General features: G+C 42.3%; 1 protein-coding gene across 1 annotated transcript in view; it reads left to right on the forward strand.

Moving 5' to 3' along the window:
- Positions 1-14,919, forward strand: part of LOC135572087 (uncharacterized protein DKFZp434B061-like) — a 53,545-nt gene extending 38,626 nt beyond the window's left edge. Inside the window, exon 5 of the mRNA XM_065019102.1 lies at positions 14,757-14,919. Within this exon, the coding sequence (XP_064875174.1) occupies positions 14,757-14,919 (163 nt within the window). The remainder of the gene's footprint in view (positions 1-14,756) is intronic.
- Positions 14,920-16,726: the final 1,807 nt, after the last annotated feature.

Raw genomic sequence — 16,726 nt, forward strand, 5'->3', positions numbered from 1 at the left:
GTGGTAGTTCAACTCTCTAGAGGCCCGTTCACTACAGATAGACTGATGTAGGTCAAACACACACACATACACACACACACACACACACACACACACACACACATACATGCACACGCACACGCACACGCACACGTACACACACACACACGCACACACACACACACACGCACACACACACACACGAACACACACGCACACGCACACGCACACGCACACACACACACACATACACACACACACACACACACACACACACACACACACACACACACACACACACACACACACACACACACACACACACACACACACACACACACACAGAGAGAGAGAAAAACACCCTCACACACACACAGACACACAGTCACCCAGCCAGCACACACAGGTTCTGTTACCAACATAACCCTTCTCAGAATTCATGAATTCTAGATATGCAATATTGATTCTGCATCAACTAAGTCAAACGGCTCATATGGAAATCAAATACACAATGGGCTGAATCCCAAATGGCACCCTATTCACAACATAATGACACCCTATTCACAACACAATGGTGCCCTATTCACAACACAATGGTGCCCTATTCACAACATAATGGCACCCTATTCACAACACAATGGCACCCTATTCACAACATAATGGCACCCTATTCACAACACAATGGTACCCTATTAACAACACAATGGTGCCCTATTCACAACATAATGGTGCCCTATTCACAACATAATGGCACCCTATTCACAACACAATGGTACCCTATTAACAACACAATGGTACCCTATTAACAACACAATGGTACCCTATTAACAACACAATGGTACCCTATTAACAACACAATGGTACCCTATTAACAACACAATGGTACCCTATTAACAACACAATGGTGCCCTATTCACAACATAATGGTGCCCTATTCACAACATAATGGTACCCTATTCACAACATAATGGTGCCCTATTCACAACATAATGGTGCCCTATTCACAACATAATGGTACCCTATTCACAACATAATGGTGCCCTCCATAATGGTACCCTATTCACAACAGTATGGTACCCTATTCACAACAGTATGGTACCCACACAATGGTGCCCTATTCACAACATAATAGTAGGGTTCTGGTCAAAAGTAGTGTACTGTTTAGGGAATATTTACTTTAGCATAGCGCCGCAGAATAGCAACCAGTGTTGGGAAGTAGTGAACTACATGTAGTTTAACTAGTCGTTAACTATTTAACAGTAGCTTGGTGGTAGTTGAACTATATTTAACAGTAGCTTGGTGGTAGTTGAACTATATTTAACAGTAGCTTGGTGGTAGTTGAATTATATTTAACAGTAGCTTGGTGGTCGTTGAACTATATTCAACAGTAGCTTGGTGGTAGTTGACCTATATTCAACAGTAGATTGGTGGTAGTTGAACTATATTCAACAGTAGCTTGGTGGTAGTTGAACTATATTTAACAGTAGCTTGGTGGTAGTTGAACTATATTTAACAGTAGCTTGGTGGTAGTTGAACTACAGTAGCTTGGTGGTAGTTGAATTTAACAGTAGCTTGGTGGTAGTTGAACTATATTTAACAGTAGCTTGGTGGTAGTTGAACTATATTTAACAGTAGCTTGGTGGTAGTTGAATTATATTTAACAGTAGCTTGGTGGTAGTTGAATTATATTTAACAGTAGCTTGGTGGTAGTTGAATTATATTTAACAGTAGCTTGGTGGTCGTTGAACTATATTCAACAGTAGCTTGGTGGTAGTTGAACTATATTTAACAGTAGCTTGGTGGTAGTTGAACTATATTCAACAGTAGATTGGTGGTAGTTGAACTATATTTAACAGTAGCTTGGTGGTAGTTGAACTATATTCAACAGTACTATATTTTAGCTTGGTGGTAGTTGAACTATATTTAACAGTAGCTTGGTGGTAGTTGAACTATATTCAACAGTAGCTATTTTTAACAGGTGGTAGTTGAACTATATTTAACAGTAGCTTGGTAGTTGGTAGTTGAACTATATTTAACAGTAGCTTGGTGGTAGTTGAACTATATTTAACAGTAGCTTGGTGGTAGTTGAACTATATTTAACAGTAGATTGGTGGTAGTTGAACTATATTTAACAGTAGCTTGAACTATATTTAACAGTAGCTTGGTGGTAGTTGACCTATATTCAACAGTAGCTTGGTGGTAGTTGAACTATATTTAACAGTAGATTGGTGGTAGTTGAACTATATTTAACAGTAGCTTGGTGGTAGTTGAACTATATTTAACAGTAGCTTGGTGGTAGTTGAACTATATTCAACAGTAGAATTATATTGTAGTGGTAGTTGAACTATATTTAACAGTAGCTTGGTGGTAGTTGAACTATATTTAACAGTAGCTTGGTGGTAGTTGAACTATATTTAACAGTAGCTTGAACTATATTTAACAGTAGGTAGTTGAACTATATTTAACAGTAGCTTGGTGGTAGTTGAACTATTTTAACAGTAGCTTGGTGGTAGTTGAACTATATTTCTAGTTGAACTATATTTAACAGTAGCTTGGTGGTCTTGGTGGTAGTTGAACTATTTTTAACAGTAGCTTGGTGGTAGTTGAACTATATTTAACAGTCTATGAACTATATTTAACAGTAGCTTGGTGGTAGTTGAACTATATTTAACAGTAGCTTGGTGGTAGTTGAACTATTTTTAACAGTAGCTTGGTGGTCTATGAACTATATTTAACAGTAGCTTGGTGGTAGTTGAACTATATTTAACAGTAGCTTGGTGGTCTATGAACTATATTTAACAGTAGCTTGGTGGTCGTTGAACTATTTTTAACAGTAGCTTGGTGGTCTATGAACTATATTTAACAGTAGCTTGGTGGTCGTTGAACTATATTCAACAGTAGCTTGGTGGTAGTTGAACTATATTTAACAGTAGCTTGGTGGTAGTTGAACTATATTTAACAGTAGCTTGGTGGTAGTTGAACTATATTTAACAGTAGCTTGGTGGTAGTTGAACTATATTTAACAGTAGCTTGGTGGTAGTTGAACTATATTTAACAGTAGCTTGGTGGTCGTTGAACTATATTTAACAGTAGCTTGGTGGTAGTTGAACTATATTTAACAGTAGCTTGGTGGTAGTTGAACTATATTTAGCAGTAGCTTGGTGGTAGTTGAACTATATTTAACAGTAGCTTGGTGGTCGTTGAACTACATTCTAATCGATGTAGTGTTTTCAGTAGTTCATTACTGTTTTACCATGTAGCGGTGTGGCTAACTACTGGAACTACACACTACTGTTTTTGCAAAAAATTCAATAAATTATGGGTTAAGTATTCCAGAATGTCCTTTCTGTATCTACATCACACCTGCCTGATTCTCACCTGAAATGTGATTCATAGGATAAATTATGCATTCTGTTAATTAACATATCACCACCCCAAATTGATCTGTTCTTGCAATTTATAGTCCGTTGACAATTCAGAATTTACACATGATAGTGTTTCACAAAGTAGTTTGGACGTTGTGAACTACTTTGCAAAGTAACTTCCGTTAAACCTGAGACCCCAAAACGTTTCATTTATCTGACTGTCATTTACCTGACTGTCATTTACCTGACTGTCATTTACCTGACTGTCATGTATCTGATTGTCATTTATCTGACTGTCATTTACCTGACTGTCATTGCTTAGCCTCAAAATTAAGTGTTTCACCAAATTGTATGTCTACCTGACATAGAACAGTGAACACAACGTGTGTGTGTGTGTGTGTGTGTGTGTGTGTGTGTGTGTGTGTGTGATCCTGCATTCTTACACAGAGAGGGGTCTCAGAAGGGTCTTAGATGGCATCCCTAATGGCACCCAATTCCCTAAAAGTAGTGCACTACATCGGGAATAGGGTGCATTTGGGATGCATGCTTAGTCACGGCTGGAAATGAGTCGTAGGGAGAATTTCCCTCTATGAACATATTCAGTGTCACCATGGTAGTAGAGCAGCCGTCCAACTATAGGATGTTTCTGACAGCCGTGTCACAACGAAAACACTCTGCCTGCGTCACCTACATACTCGGAGTGCACAGTTCTTGTCTAAAATGTTATATTAATCTTTTCCTCAGCCTCTCTCCCTCTGCTTTCTCTCTCTCTCTGCTCTCTCTCACCCTGCTCTCTGTCTCTCTCTCTTTCCCTCTGCTCTCTATCTCTGCGCTCTCTCCCTGCTTTCTCTCTCTCTCTCTCTCTCTCTCTCTCTCTTTCTCGTTCTCTCTCTCTCTGTCTCTCTCTCTCTCTCTCTCTCTCTCTCTCTCTTTCTCGTTCTCTCTCTCTCTGTCTCTCTCCCTCTCTCTCTCTCTCTCTCTCTCTCTCTTTCTTTCGTTCTCTCTGTCTCTCTCCCTCTGTCTCTTTCTCTCTCTCTCTCTCTCTCTCTCTCTCTCTCTCTCCCTGCTTTCTCTCTCTCTCTCTCTCCCTGCTGTCTCTCTCTCTCTCCCTGCTTCTCTCTCTCTCTCTCTCTCTCTCTCTCTCTCCCTGCTTTTCTCTCTCTCTCTCTCTCTCTCTCTCTCTCTCTCTCTCTCCTTTCTCTCTCTCTCTCCCTGCTTTCTCTCTCTCTCTCTCTCTCTCTCTCTCTCTCTCTCTCTCTCTCTCTCTCTCTCTCTCTCTCTCTCTCTCTCTCTCTCTCATATCTGAACTCTGTGTTCAGCTAGAAAGGTAAGTGTGTTATGTTAACACCACCGCAGTTGCTTGACGGTTTACAAACACAGCTTCCAATGTTGTCATATAGTCGTGGATTCTTAAACATCACAGAAACATCATCCTCGCTCGCTCTCTGAACCTGTAGTAATAAATGTTACAACAATGATACGACCCCTGGGTCTTCATCTGGGCTGGAATATTCAGAGGGAGATAAGTTATCCCTGGGTCTTCATCTGGGCTGGACTATTCAGAGGGAGATAAATTATCCCTAGGTCTTCATCTGGGCTGGAATATTCAGAGGAGATAAATTACCCCTGGGTCTTCATCTGGGCTGGAATATTCAGAGGAGATAAATTACCCCTGGGTCTTCATCTGGGCTGGACTATTCAGAGGGAGATAAATTACCCCTAGGTCTTCATCTGGGCTGGACTATTCAGAGGGAGATAAATTATCCCTGGGTCTTCATCTGGGCTGGACTATTCAGAGGGAGATAAATTATCCCTGGGTCTTCATCTGGGCTGGAATATTCAGAGGGAGATAAATTATCCCTGGGTCTTCATCTGGGCTGGAATATTCAGAGGGAGATAAATTACCCCTAGGTCTTCATCTGGGCTGGAATATTCAGAGGGAGATCAATTACCCCTAGGTCTTCATCTGGGCTGGAATATTCAGAGGGAGATAAATTACCCCTAGGTCTTCATCTGGGCTGGAATATTCAGAGGGAGATAAATTACCCCTGGGTCTTCATCTGGGCTGGACTATTCAGAGGGAGATAAATGACCCCTGGGTCTTCATCTGGGCTGGAATATTCAGAGGGAGATAAATTATCCCTGGGTCTTCATCTGGGCTGGAATATTCAGAGGGAGAAAAATGCAGAGCAGAATGTTAAAGCTGTACAGAACCACCTCAGGTCTGGTGTGATGTGTAAAGCTGTACAGAATCACCCCAGGTCTGGTGTGATGTGTAAAGCTGTACAGAATCACCCCAGGTCTGGTGTGATGTGTAAAGCTGTACAGAATCACCCCAGGTCTGGTGTGATGTGTGGTTGAAGACACCTATACTCACACAGTCTAGCATTCCTTCAACACAGAATCAGAATAACCACTGTGCCCAACAGGAGTATAACTAGGACGGTGGACCTCAGAGCCCAGTCAGGACGCTGATTCTCTTTCTCCTTTCATCAGGAGATTTAGAAGGAGGGAGGATGGCAGAGCAGAGAGGTAGTGATTGTGTCATTTTTCCCAGTGCCTCCCGACTCCCACCCCCTCTGACACACACAAAGCTCTGAATAAACCTGACGTCGTTTTCTTCCCTGCCTCCCACCTCTTGTCTCTCTGTCCCTGAGTCAATTGTTCACGTCAATGTGCAGATGTCACTACCCTTCCCCCGGTGTCACAGGGGTGCCATTCGATGCTCACCTGCATGCGGCATGCGGCTCAGAGGGCATAACAGAGTGATGGAAAGGAGAGAGGGATGTGCAGCGAGTCTCGACGCCGCGCAGATTTACATTTCACTGCTTGATTGAGTCCACCTGCCCTGCTTTCAACCCTCATCCACCCCTCCACTCTGTCGTGTCCCTCCTCCTCCACCCCTGTCCATCCAACCCTCTTCCCCGTCCCCGTCCATCCAACCCTCCACCCTGCCGTACATTGCACCCCTCCTTCCCTTCCCCTCCTCCACCATCCATCCCTACCCACCTCTACACCTCTATCCCTCGAACCAGCTTCCTCCCCTCCATACCTGCCTGCTCCAGCCATCTGTTCACGGGAAAGATCGCAACCATTGACTCAAACTAGAAATGATGAACAAAAGTAACACATGCCAGTTCACTGAATCTCTCTCTCTGTCATCATTCTCTCTCTCTCTCTCTCTCTCTCTCTCTCTCTCTCTCTCTCTCTCTCTCTCTCTCTCATCTCTCTCTCTCTCTCTCTCTCTCTCTCTCTCTCTCTCTCTCTCTCTCATCCACTCTCTCTCTCATCCCTTCTCTCTCTCTCTCTAATCCTCTCTCTCTCTCTGTCTCTTCCTCTGTCAATTCAATTCAATTCAATTTAAGGGCTTTATTGGCATGGGAAACATATGTTTCTCACAACCATAAAGGGCAATGGGTTCTATAACTGATTCAACTATTTTTAGCCAGATCCTAATTGGTATGTCAAATTTTATGTTCTTTTTGATGGCATAGAAGGCCCTTCTTGCCTTGTCTCTCAGTTCGTTCACAGCTTTGTGGAAGTTACCTGTGGTGATGATGTTTAGGCCGAGGTAAGTATAGTTTTTCTGTGTGCTCCAGGGCAACGGTGTCTAGATGGAATTTGTATTTGTGGTCCTGGCAGCTGTACCTTTTTTGGAACACCATTATTTTTGTCATACTGAGATTCACTGTCAGGGCCCAGGTTTGACAGAATGTGTGCAGAAGATCTAGGTGCTGCTGAAGGCCCTCCTTGGTTGGGGACAGAAGCACCATATCATCTCTGCCCAGAAGCACCTCTACAACATGGCGCCGACAGAGATGGCCGCCTCGCTTCGCGTTCTTAGGAAAATATGCAGTATTTCGTTTTTTTTATGTATTCTTTCTTACACTGTTAAATCTTAAGTCTTAATACCGGGAGGAACTATTGGATTTAAGAGCAACATTACGACCTGGAATACGACGTTCCCGAAGCGGATCCTCTGTTTGGTCCACCACCCAGGACAATGGATCGGATCCCAGCCGGAGACCCAAAACAACGGCGCCGCAGAAGGGGCAGACGGAGTGGTCTTCTGGTCAGGCTCCATAAAAGGGCACATCGCCCACCGCTCCCGAGTATACTACTCGCCAATGTCGGCTCTCGACCTTCGCCTCTCTTTTGTTTTTGTTTTTTATTTTGTGTGTGTTTAACTCTGTCACGCTGGATAATTCAGAATCCATTGAAGAACGATTCATTGACGAGAGATACTTACGAACTCAAAGAAACATGTCGCTGGTTTCGGAGGATTCAAGAATTGTTAAGGACAACAAACACAATCAACAAAACAAAACCAGGTTGGCCAATAGGTATCAACGATGGAACCCAAACCATCCCCTAGTAAGAGGGCGCGAGTGTGGCGAGTGGGTGAGAGGTTTACTAATATGGATGTTGACTTGTTAAAATCCATCAATGAAAGGCTTGCTAAACTTGATATCTTGGATATATTACGAGAGGACATCAATGCATTATGTGCCAGTCTAGAATTCAGCCAATGTCAGATGGATGTTCTGAGGAAAGAGAACTACTGTTCCACTGGATGTCATAAGGTGAATGCACCAATTTGTAAGTCGCTCTGGATAAGAGCGTCTGCTAAATGACTTAAATGTAATGTAAATGTAGACTCTATTCACGGCAAGGTGGAGGTGGCACAAAGGTAGAACAAACAACTTAGGGAAACTTGCGCTATTTACAATGTCGATCAATGGGGAACAATCTAATCTTCTCAGGGATACCCGGAGAATGACAACACCAGAGGCTGTGAGTCCGAGACTTTATGTCAACTCAACTAAAACTGCCCACTGATGTTGTGCGCAATGCCACTTTCTCCGGAGTCCATAGAATGGGTAAGGCCTCTGGGGAATAGGCCACGGGCTATTATTGCATGTTTTGATAAATTTAACCAAAAGGAAATGACGAAGAACATGAAGAAACACAGATTTTTGGAATGAATAATCACTTCCCCACCGAGATCAATGAAAGGACAAAAAAACTATATCCCATCATGATAAACTTTATATCAACGGGCAACTGTATCGGGACTCTAGAGTAACTCCCTGGTTATTTTAATCCAACTCTATCTGGACTCTAGAGTAACTCCCTGGTTATTTTAATCCAACTGTATCAGTTGGATTTAATCCAACTGTATCAGAACTCTAGAGTAACTCCCTGGCTATTTTAATCCAACTGTATCAGGACTCTAGAGTAACTCCCTGGCTATTTTAATCCAACTGTATCGGGACTCTAGAGTAACTCCCTGGCTATTTTAATCCAACTGTATCGGGACTCTAGAGTAACTCCCTGGCTATTTTAATCCAACTGTATCAGGACTCTAGAGTAACTCCCTGGTTATTTTAATCCAACTGTATCAGGACTCTAGAGTAACTCCCTGGCTATTTTAATCCAACTGTATCAGGACTCTAGAGTAACTCCCTGGCTATTTTAATCCAACTGTATCAGGACTCTAGAGTAACTCCCTCAGGACTCTATTTTAATCCAACTGTATCAGGACTCTAGAGTAACTCCCTGGCTATTTTAATCCAACTGTATCAGGACTCTAGAGTAACTCCCTGGCTATTTTAATCCAACTTTATCAGGACTCTAGATTAACTCCCTGGCTATTTTAATCCAACTGTATCAGGACTCTAGAGTAACTCCCTGGCTATTTTAATCCAACTGTATCAGGACTCTAGACTGTAACTCTAGAGTAACCCTGGCTATTTTAATCCAACTGTATCAGGACTCTAGAGTAACTCCCTGGCTATTTTAATCCAACTGTATCAGGACTCTAGAGTAACTCCCTGGCTATTTTAATCCAACTGTATCAGGACTCTAGAGTAACTCTGGCTATTTTAATTTAATGTTCAAATTTGAGTTTGTGTGTTGTAGTGTAGTGTATCTTCATCTCTTGATAAGGAAAGGGCTGCATATAGCTCAGGTTAATGTATGTAGTTTCCCTAACAAAATACATGAGGTTTTTAACTTGGTCAACATAAAAAATATTCATATTTTGGCTTTGACCGAAACTCATTTAGATGCATCTGTAAATGATGGGCAAATTAACATTCATAGATATAGTCTACTGAGAACGGACAGGAATCTAGTCTACTGAACGGACAGGATATAATCTGAGAAGAGACAGGAATAGATATAGTCTACTGAGAAGGGACAGGAATCATAGATATACCGAGAAGGGACAGAATCATAGATATAGTCTACTGAGAAGAGAAGGGACAGGAATCATAGATATAGTCTCTGAGAAGGGACAGGAATCTGAGAAGAAGGGACAGGAATCATAGATATAGTCTACTGAGAAGGGACAGGAATCATAGATATAGTCTACTTGAAAGGGACAGGAATAGGAATGGTGGGGGTGTAGCACTGTATATTCAGAAGCATATACCTTTTAAGAGGAGGGATGACCTTAATGTAGGTCAAGTAGAGGCACTATGGGCTCAGGTACATCTGCCTCACCAGGCACCCATATTGGTAGGATGTGTGTATAGACCTCCTAGCTCTAAGGTGTCCTATTTGGATGACTTATGTACTGGGTTAGACCAGGCCACAGATACCAACAGAGATGTATTTATCTTGGGTGATTTTAATATAAATTGGAAGGATCACAATAATTAGAATAGAACAAAATTGATGAGATTATGCTAAGAACTGTGGTTTGAAACAAATGGTTAATGATACTACTAGATCTTCAATTAAGTTGGGTCATCATTCAGACACATGCATTGATCTGATTTTCTGTAATATACCATTGCAATGCTTAAAAGCCAGATCAATGCCAGTGGGCTGGACAGACCATAATATTGTGACCATAACCACGAACACCAAGGTTTCAAAGAAACCCCCTAGGATTGTGGTCAAGAGAAATGTTAAAACATTTAATCATGAGCTCTTTCTAAATGCTGGTGTATCCTGGGAGCTGATTTATCTAGAGGATGAACTAAATCACGCTACAGAATGTTTTATTGATTTGCTCACTGAGGTAATGGACCATCATGTCCCTATAAGAAAGAGTACAGTTGGTGCTCGTCCATCTCCATGGATTGATGATGAACTGGGTGAAGCTTTTTCTCAAAGAAATATGGCAAAAGTCTAAGCAGCCAAGTCAAAATGAGAAATTGATGAACAGAATTATAGAACATTACGTAATTATGCAGTTAAATTGAATCGAAGGAAAAAAAAGTTATTTTACAACAATGCTTTTACTGATTGTAAAAATGATTGTAAAAAGGTATGGGACACAGTTAAGGGCTTACTTGGTACATCTATCTCATCATGCCCATCTAGAATGGTATGGGACACAGTTAAGGGCTTACTTGGTACATCTATCTCATCATGCCCATCTAGAATGGTATGGAACACAGTGAAGGTTGGTACTTGGTACATCTATCTCATCATGCCCATCTAGAATGGTATGGGACACAGTTAAGGTTGGTACTTGGTACATCTATCTCATCATGCCCATCTAGAATGGTATGGGACACAGTTAAGGTTGGTACTTGGTACATCTATCTCATCATGCCCATCTAGAATGGTATGGGACACAGTTAAGGGCTTACTTGGTACATCTATCTCATCATGCCCATCTAGTGTGGAGGTTGACGGGAGAATAATACCAAAACCAGTTGATATTGCCAATCATTTTGCTGATTTTTTTTTTTTACAAAGATAATTAATTTACTGAGCAACAATGTAGACAGCTATTGTCCAATCGATTGATGACCATATTATGAGCAACAAGATCTGCTCTTTTAGTCTGCAAACGGTGTCAGTGGAGGAGGTGTTAAACTTATTGAAGTCATTACCTGATGGTAAATCTACAGGTTATGGTCTTATGGACAATGTTTTGCTTCGCAGTGCTGCTCCACAGATTGCAGTTCCACTGAGATACATATTTAATTGGTCACTTCAAAATGGGATGTTTGCAAATGTATAGGAGCATGCGAAATTGTGTACTGTCCCGAAAGACTGCAAAGAACCTATTACTCTTGCCAATAGTCGACCAATTAGTGTACTCCCTACACTCAGTAAGATATTGGAGGGTATTGTGAGTAGACAAATATGGGAGAACATGGAAAAGAATGATCTGATTACAGCCAATCAGCATGCTTATCGCAAAAAACATTCCACTACCACTGCATTGGTTGACATGACTGACCAGTGGCTCAATGCTATGGATAATAGCAAGTTTGTGGGTGTACTATTTTTAGATTTCAGTGCAGCATTTCATTTAGTGGATCATGAAATAATTTTGACCAAATTAATGCATTATGGTTTTAAGGAGGTAGCATTGAATTGGGTACAGTCATATCTAACTGACAGGAAACAGTCCAACTATATCAATGGTTCATTTTCTTCCACTCATGGGTTAAACTGTGGAATACCGCAGGGCAGCTGTCTTGGGCCACTTCTCTATTTAATATATACCAACAACCTTCCCTATGTCTTAGCCAAAACTCAAGCTACTATATTTGCAGCTAATACTACAATTTATGCAGCAAGAAAATTGGTTCAACAGGTACAGCAAACTTTACAAGGAGATTTGGAGAATATTAGGGAGTGGGTTTGCCAAAACAAACTTGTTTTAAACACCAAGAAAACCAAAGTTATGTTGGTCTGTTCCACTAGGAAAAGGCCAAAACAGCATGGGATAAAATTAAGTATGGGAGGAGTACAAATTGAAGAAGTGGCAGAAACCAAACTATTGGGAGAGCAGCTAGACAACTGCTTATCATGGTTGTCTGAAATAACTAATCTATGTAAAAAAAAACATATTAAAACCACATGTATAATCAGAAGGATAGCTAAATATTTACCAGGAAAAATTATTCAGCAAATAACACAGGCATTGGTTGAGAGTCCGGTGAACTACTGTTCTGTGGTCTGGGGAAATGCATCATCAAGTGAAGTTAGGAGGCTGCAGAATGCACAGAACACCGCAGCAAGGATTGTTTTAAGGTGGAGATATGGTTCTTCTGTTGCAGTCATGCGCATTGTTCTTGGTTGGTCATCAATTGACAAGATAATTTTAAAAAACAAGATTATTTTATTTCATAATATACATAATTTAAAATGGCGAAGTTCTATTCACAACGGTATTCAGTTGGTAAGAGACAGACATTCCATAAATACTAGGACTAGATTGTCCACCACCTATGCGTTATCCAGAAAAGAGAACAAAAAACAAAAAAGAAACAAACATCTCTCTGGTAAGAAGAGGGGCGGGGGTGTGTGCCTTATGCATAATGAGTCGTGGTGTGATCATAACAACATACAGGAACTCAAGTCCTTTTGTTCACCTGACCTAGAATTCCTTACAATCAAATGCCGACCGCATTATCTACCAAGAGAATTCTCTTCGATCATAATCACAGTCGTGTATATCCCCCCCCCCCATCTACCAAGAGAATTCTCTTCGATCATAATCACAGTCGTGTATATCCCCCCAAGCAGACACATCGACGGCCCTGAAAGAACTTCATTGGACTCTTTGTAAACTGGAAACCACATATCCTGAGGCTGCATTTATTGTAGCTGAGGATTTTAACAAAGCTAATCTGAAAACAAGGCTCCCTAAATTTTATCAGCATATCGAATGCGCGACCCTGGTATAACCCTGGAACGTTATTACTCTAACTTCTGCGACGCATACAAAGCCCTCCCTCGCCCTCCTTTCGGCAAATCTGACCACAACTCCATTTTGTTGCTCCCAGCCTATAGACCGAAACTAAAACAGGAAACGCCCGTGCTCAGGTCTGTTCAATGCTGGTCCGACCAATCTGATTCCACGCTTCAAGATTGCTTCGATCACGTGGACTGGGATATGTTCCGGATAGCCTCAGACAAGAAAATGAATGTATACGCTGATTGAGCGAGTTTATTAGCAAGTGCATCGGTGTTGTTGTACCCACGGTGACTATTAAAACCTTCCCCAACCAGAAATTGTGGATTGACGGCAGCATTCACGCAAAAAATGAAAGTGCGAACATTTGTTGACTTCCGTAACCGTAAAAGCCTTGGTTTCATGCTTGATGCCCTCAATCTCACACAAATTATCAATGAACCTGCCAGGTACAACCCCAAAGCCGTAAACACGGGCACCCTCATAGATATCATCCTAACCAACTTGCCCTCCAAATACACCTCTGATGTTTTCAACCAAGATCTAGACAATCTGACCCACCCTTTCTAAAATTATCTGCTGAAATTGTTGCAACCCCTCTTACTAGCCAGTTCAACCTCTCTTTCGTATCATTTAAGATTCCCAAAGATTGGAAAGCAGCCGTGGTCATCCCCCTCTTCAAAGGGGGAGTTGCTCTAGACCCAAACTGCAAACCTAAACTGCAGACCTATAGCTATCGTACCCTGTCTTTCTAAGGTCTTCAAAAGCCATTAACAAACAGACCATTTTGAATCCCACTATACCTTCTCCGCTATGCAATCTGGTTTCAGAGCTGGTCATGGGTGCACCTCAGCCACGCTCAAGGTCCTAAACAATATCATAACCGCCATCGATAAGAGACAATACTGTGCAGCCGTATTCATCGACCTGGCCAAGGCTTTCGACTATGTCAATCACCACATTTTTATCGGCGGATTCAACAGCCTTGGTTTCTCAAATGAATGCCTTGCCAGGTTCACCAACTACTTCTCTGACAGAATTCAGTGTGTCAAATCAGAGGGCTTGTTGTCCGGGCCTCTGGCAGTCTCTATGGGGGTGCCACAGGGTTCAATTCTCGTGTCGACTCTCTTCTCTGTTTACATCAATGATGTCGCTCCTGCTGCTGGTGTTCCTCTGATCCACCTCTATGCAGGCGACACCATTCTGTATACTTCTGCCCCTTCCTTGGACACTGTGTTAACTAACGTCCAGATGAGCTTCAATGCCATACAACTCTCCTTCCATGGCCTCCAACTGCTCCGAAATGCAAGTAAAACTAAATGCATGCTCTTCAACCAATTGCTGCCCGCACCTGCCTGCCCGTCCAGCATCAGTACTCTGGGCAGTTCTGACTTAGAATATGTGGACAACTACACATACCTAGGTGTCTGGTTAGACTGTAAACTCTCCTTCCAGACTCACATTAAACATCACTAATGCTGCCAAACATACCCACGTAAAACTGACCATCCTACCGATCCTCGACGTCGGCGATGTCATTTACAAAATAGCCTCCGACACTCTACTCAACAAATTGGATGCAGACTATCACAGTGCCATCTGTTTTGTCACCAAAGCCCCATATACAACCCACCACTGCGACCTGTACACTCTCGCTGGCCCTCGCTTCATACTCGTCGCCAAACCCACTGGCTCCAGGTCATCTACAAGTCTCTGTTAGGTAAAGCCCCGCCTTATCTCAGCTCACTGGTCACCATAGCAGCACTCACCCGTAGCAGACCGTCCAGCAGGTATATCTCACTGGTCACCCCCAAAGCCAACTCCTCCTTTGGCCGCCTTTCCTTCCAGTTCTCTGCTGCCAATGACTGGAACGAACTGCAAAAATCACTGAAGCTGGAGACCTAATCTATTTACCTCATCCCCATATTGTTTTTATTTACCTTTCTGCTCTTTTCTACACCAGTATTTCTACTTACACATCATCATATGCTCATCTATCACACCAGTGTTAATTTTCTAAATTGTAATTACTTTGCTACTATGGTCTATTTATTGCTTTACCTCCTCACGCAGTTTGCACACACTGTATATAGACTTCACTCTATTGTGTTATTGACTGTATATAGACTTTCTTTTTTTGTATTGTGTTATTTACTGTATGCTTGTTTATTCCATGTGTAACTCTGTGTTGTTGTTTGTGTCGCACTGCTTTGCTTTATCTTGGCCAGGTCGTAGTTGTAAATGAGAACTTGTTCTCAACTAGCCTACCTGGTTAAATAAAGGTGATATGGCCTAACTGGTTAAATAAAGGTGAAATAAAAAACTAATAAAATGGAGACAGTGTGTGAGCATGCATAGAGACAGTGTGTAGAGTGTGCATGGAGACAGTGTGTAGAGTGTGCATAGAGACAGCGTGTAGAGTGTGCATAGAGACAGTGTGTAGAGTGTGCATAGAGACAGTGTGTAGAGTGTGCATAGAGACAGTGTGTAGAGTGTGCATAGAGACAGTGTGTAGAGTGTGCATAGAGACAGTGTGTAGAGTGTGCATAGAGACAGTGTGTAGAGTGTGCATAGACAGTGTGAGAGTGTGCATAGAGACAGTGTGTAGAGTGTGCATAGAGACAGTGTGTAGAGTGTGCATAGAGACAGTGTGTAGAGTGTGCATAGAGACAGTGTGTAGAGTGTGCATAGAGACAGTGTGTAGAGTGTGCATAGACAGTGTGAGAGTGTGCATAGAGACAGTGTGTAGAGTGTGCATAGAGACAGTGTGTAGAGTGTGCATAGACAGTGTGAGAGTGTGCATAGAGACAGTGTGTAGAGTGTGCATAGAGACAGTGTGTAGAGTGTGCATGGAGACAGTGTGTAGAGTGTGCATAGAGACAGTGTGTAGAGTGTGCATAGAGACAGTGTGTAGAGTGTGCATAGAGACAGTGTGTAGAGTGTGCATAGAGACAGTGTGTAGAGTGTGCATAGAGACAGTGTGTAGAGTGTGCATAGAGACAGTGTGTAGAGTGTGCATAGAGACAGTGTGTAGAGTGTGCATAGAGACAGTGTGTAGAGTGTGCATAGAGACAGTGTGTAGAGTGTGCATAGAGACAGTGTGAGAGTGTGCATAGAGACAGTGTGTAGAGTGTGCATAGAGACAGTGTGTGTAGACAGTGTGAGAGTGTGCATAGAGACAGTGTGTAGAGTGTGCATAGAGACAGTGTGTAGAGTGTGCATAGAGACAGTGTGTAGAGTGTGCATAGACAGTGTGAGAGTGTGCATAGAGACAGTGTGTAGAGTGTGCATAGAGACAGTGTGTAGAGTGTGCATAGAGACAGTGTGTAGAGTGTGCATAGAGACAGTGTGTAGAGTGTGCATAGAGACAGTGTGTAGAGTGTGCATAGACAGTGTGAGAGTGTGCATAGAGACAGTGTGTAGAGTGTGCATAGGAGACAGTGTGTAGAGTGTGCATAGAGACAGTGTGTAGAGTGTGCATAGAGACAGTGTGTAGAGTGTGCATAGAGACAGTGTGTAGAGTGTGCATAGAGACAGTGTGTAGAGTGTGCATAGAGACAGTGTGTAGAGTGTGCATAGAGACAGTGTGTAGAGTGTGCATAGAGACAGTGCATAGAGACAGTGTGTAGAGTGTGCATAGAGACAGTGTGTAGAGTGTGCATAGAGACAGTGTGTAGAGTGTGCATAGAGACAGTGTGTAGAGTGTGCATAG

Source organism: Oncorhynchus nerka, linkage group LG6, assembly GCF_034236695.1.
Source record: "Oncorhynchus nerka isolate Pitt River linkage group LG6, Oner_Uvic_2.0, whole genome shotgun sequence".
In the NCBI taxonomy this organism is placed as follows: domain Eukaryota; kingdom Metazoa; phylum Chordata; class Actinopteri; order Salmoniformes; family Salmonidae; genus Oncorhynchus; species Oncorhynchus nerka.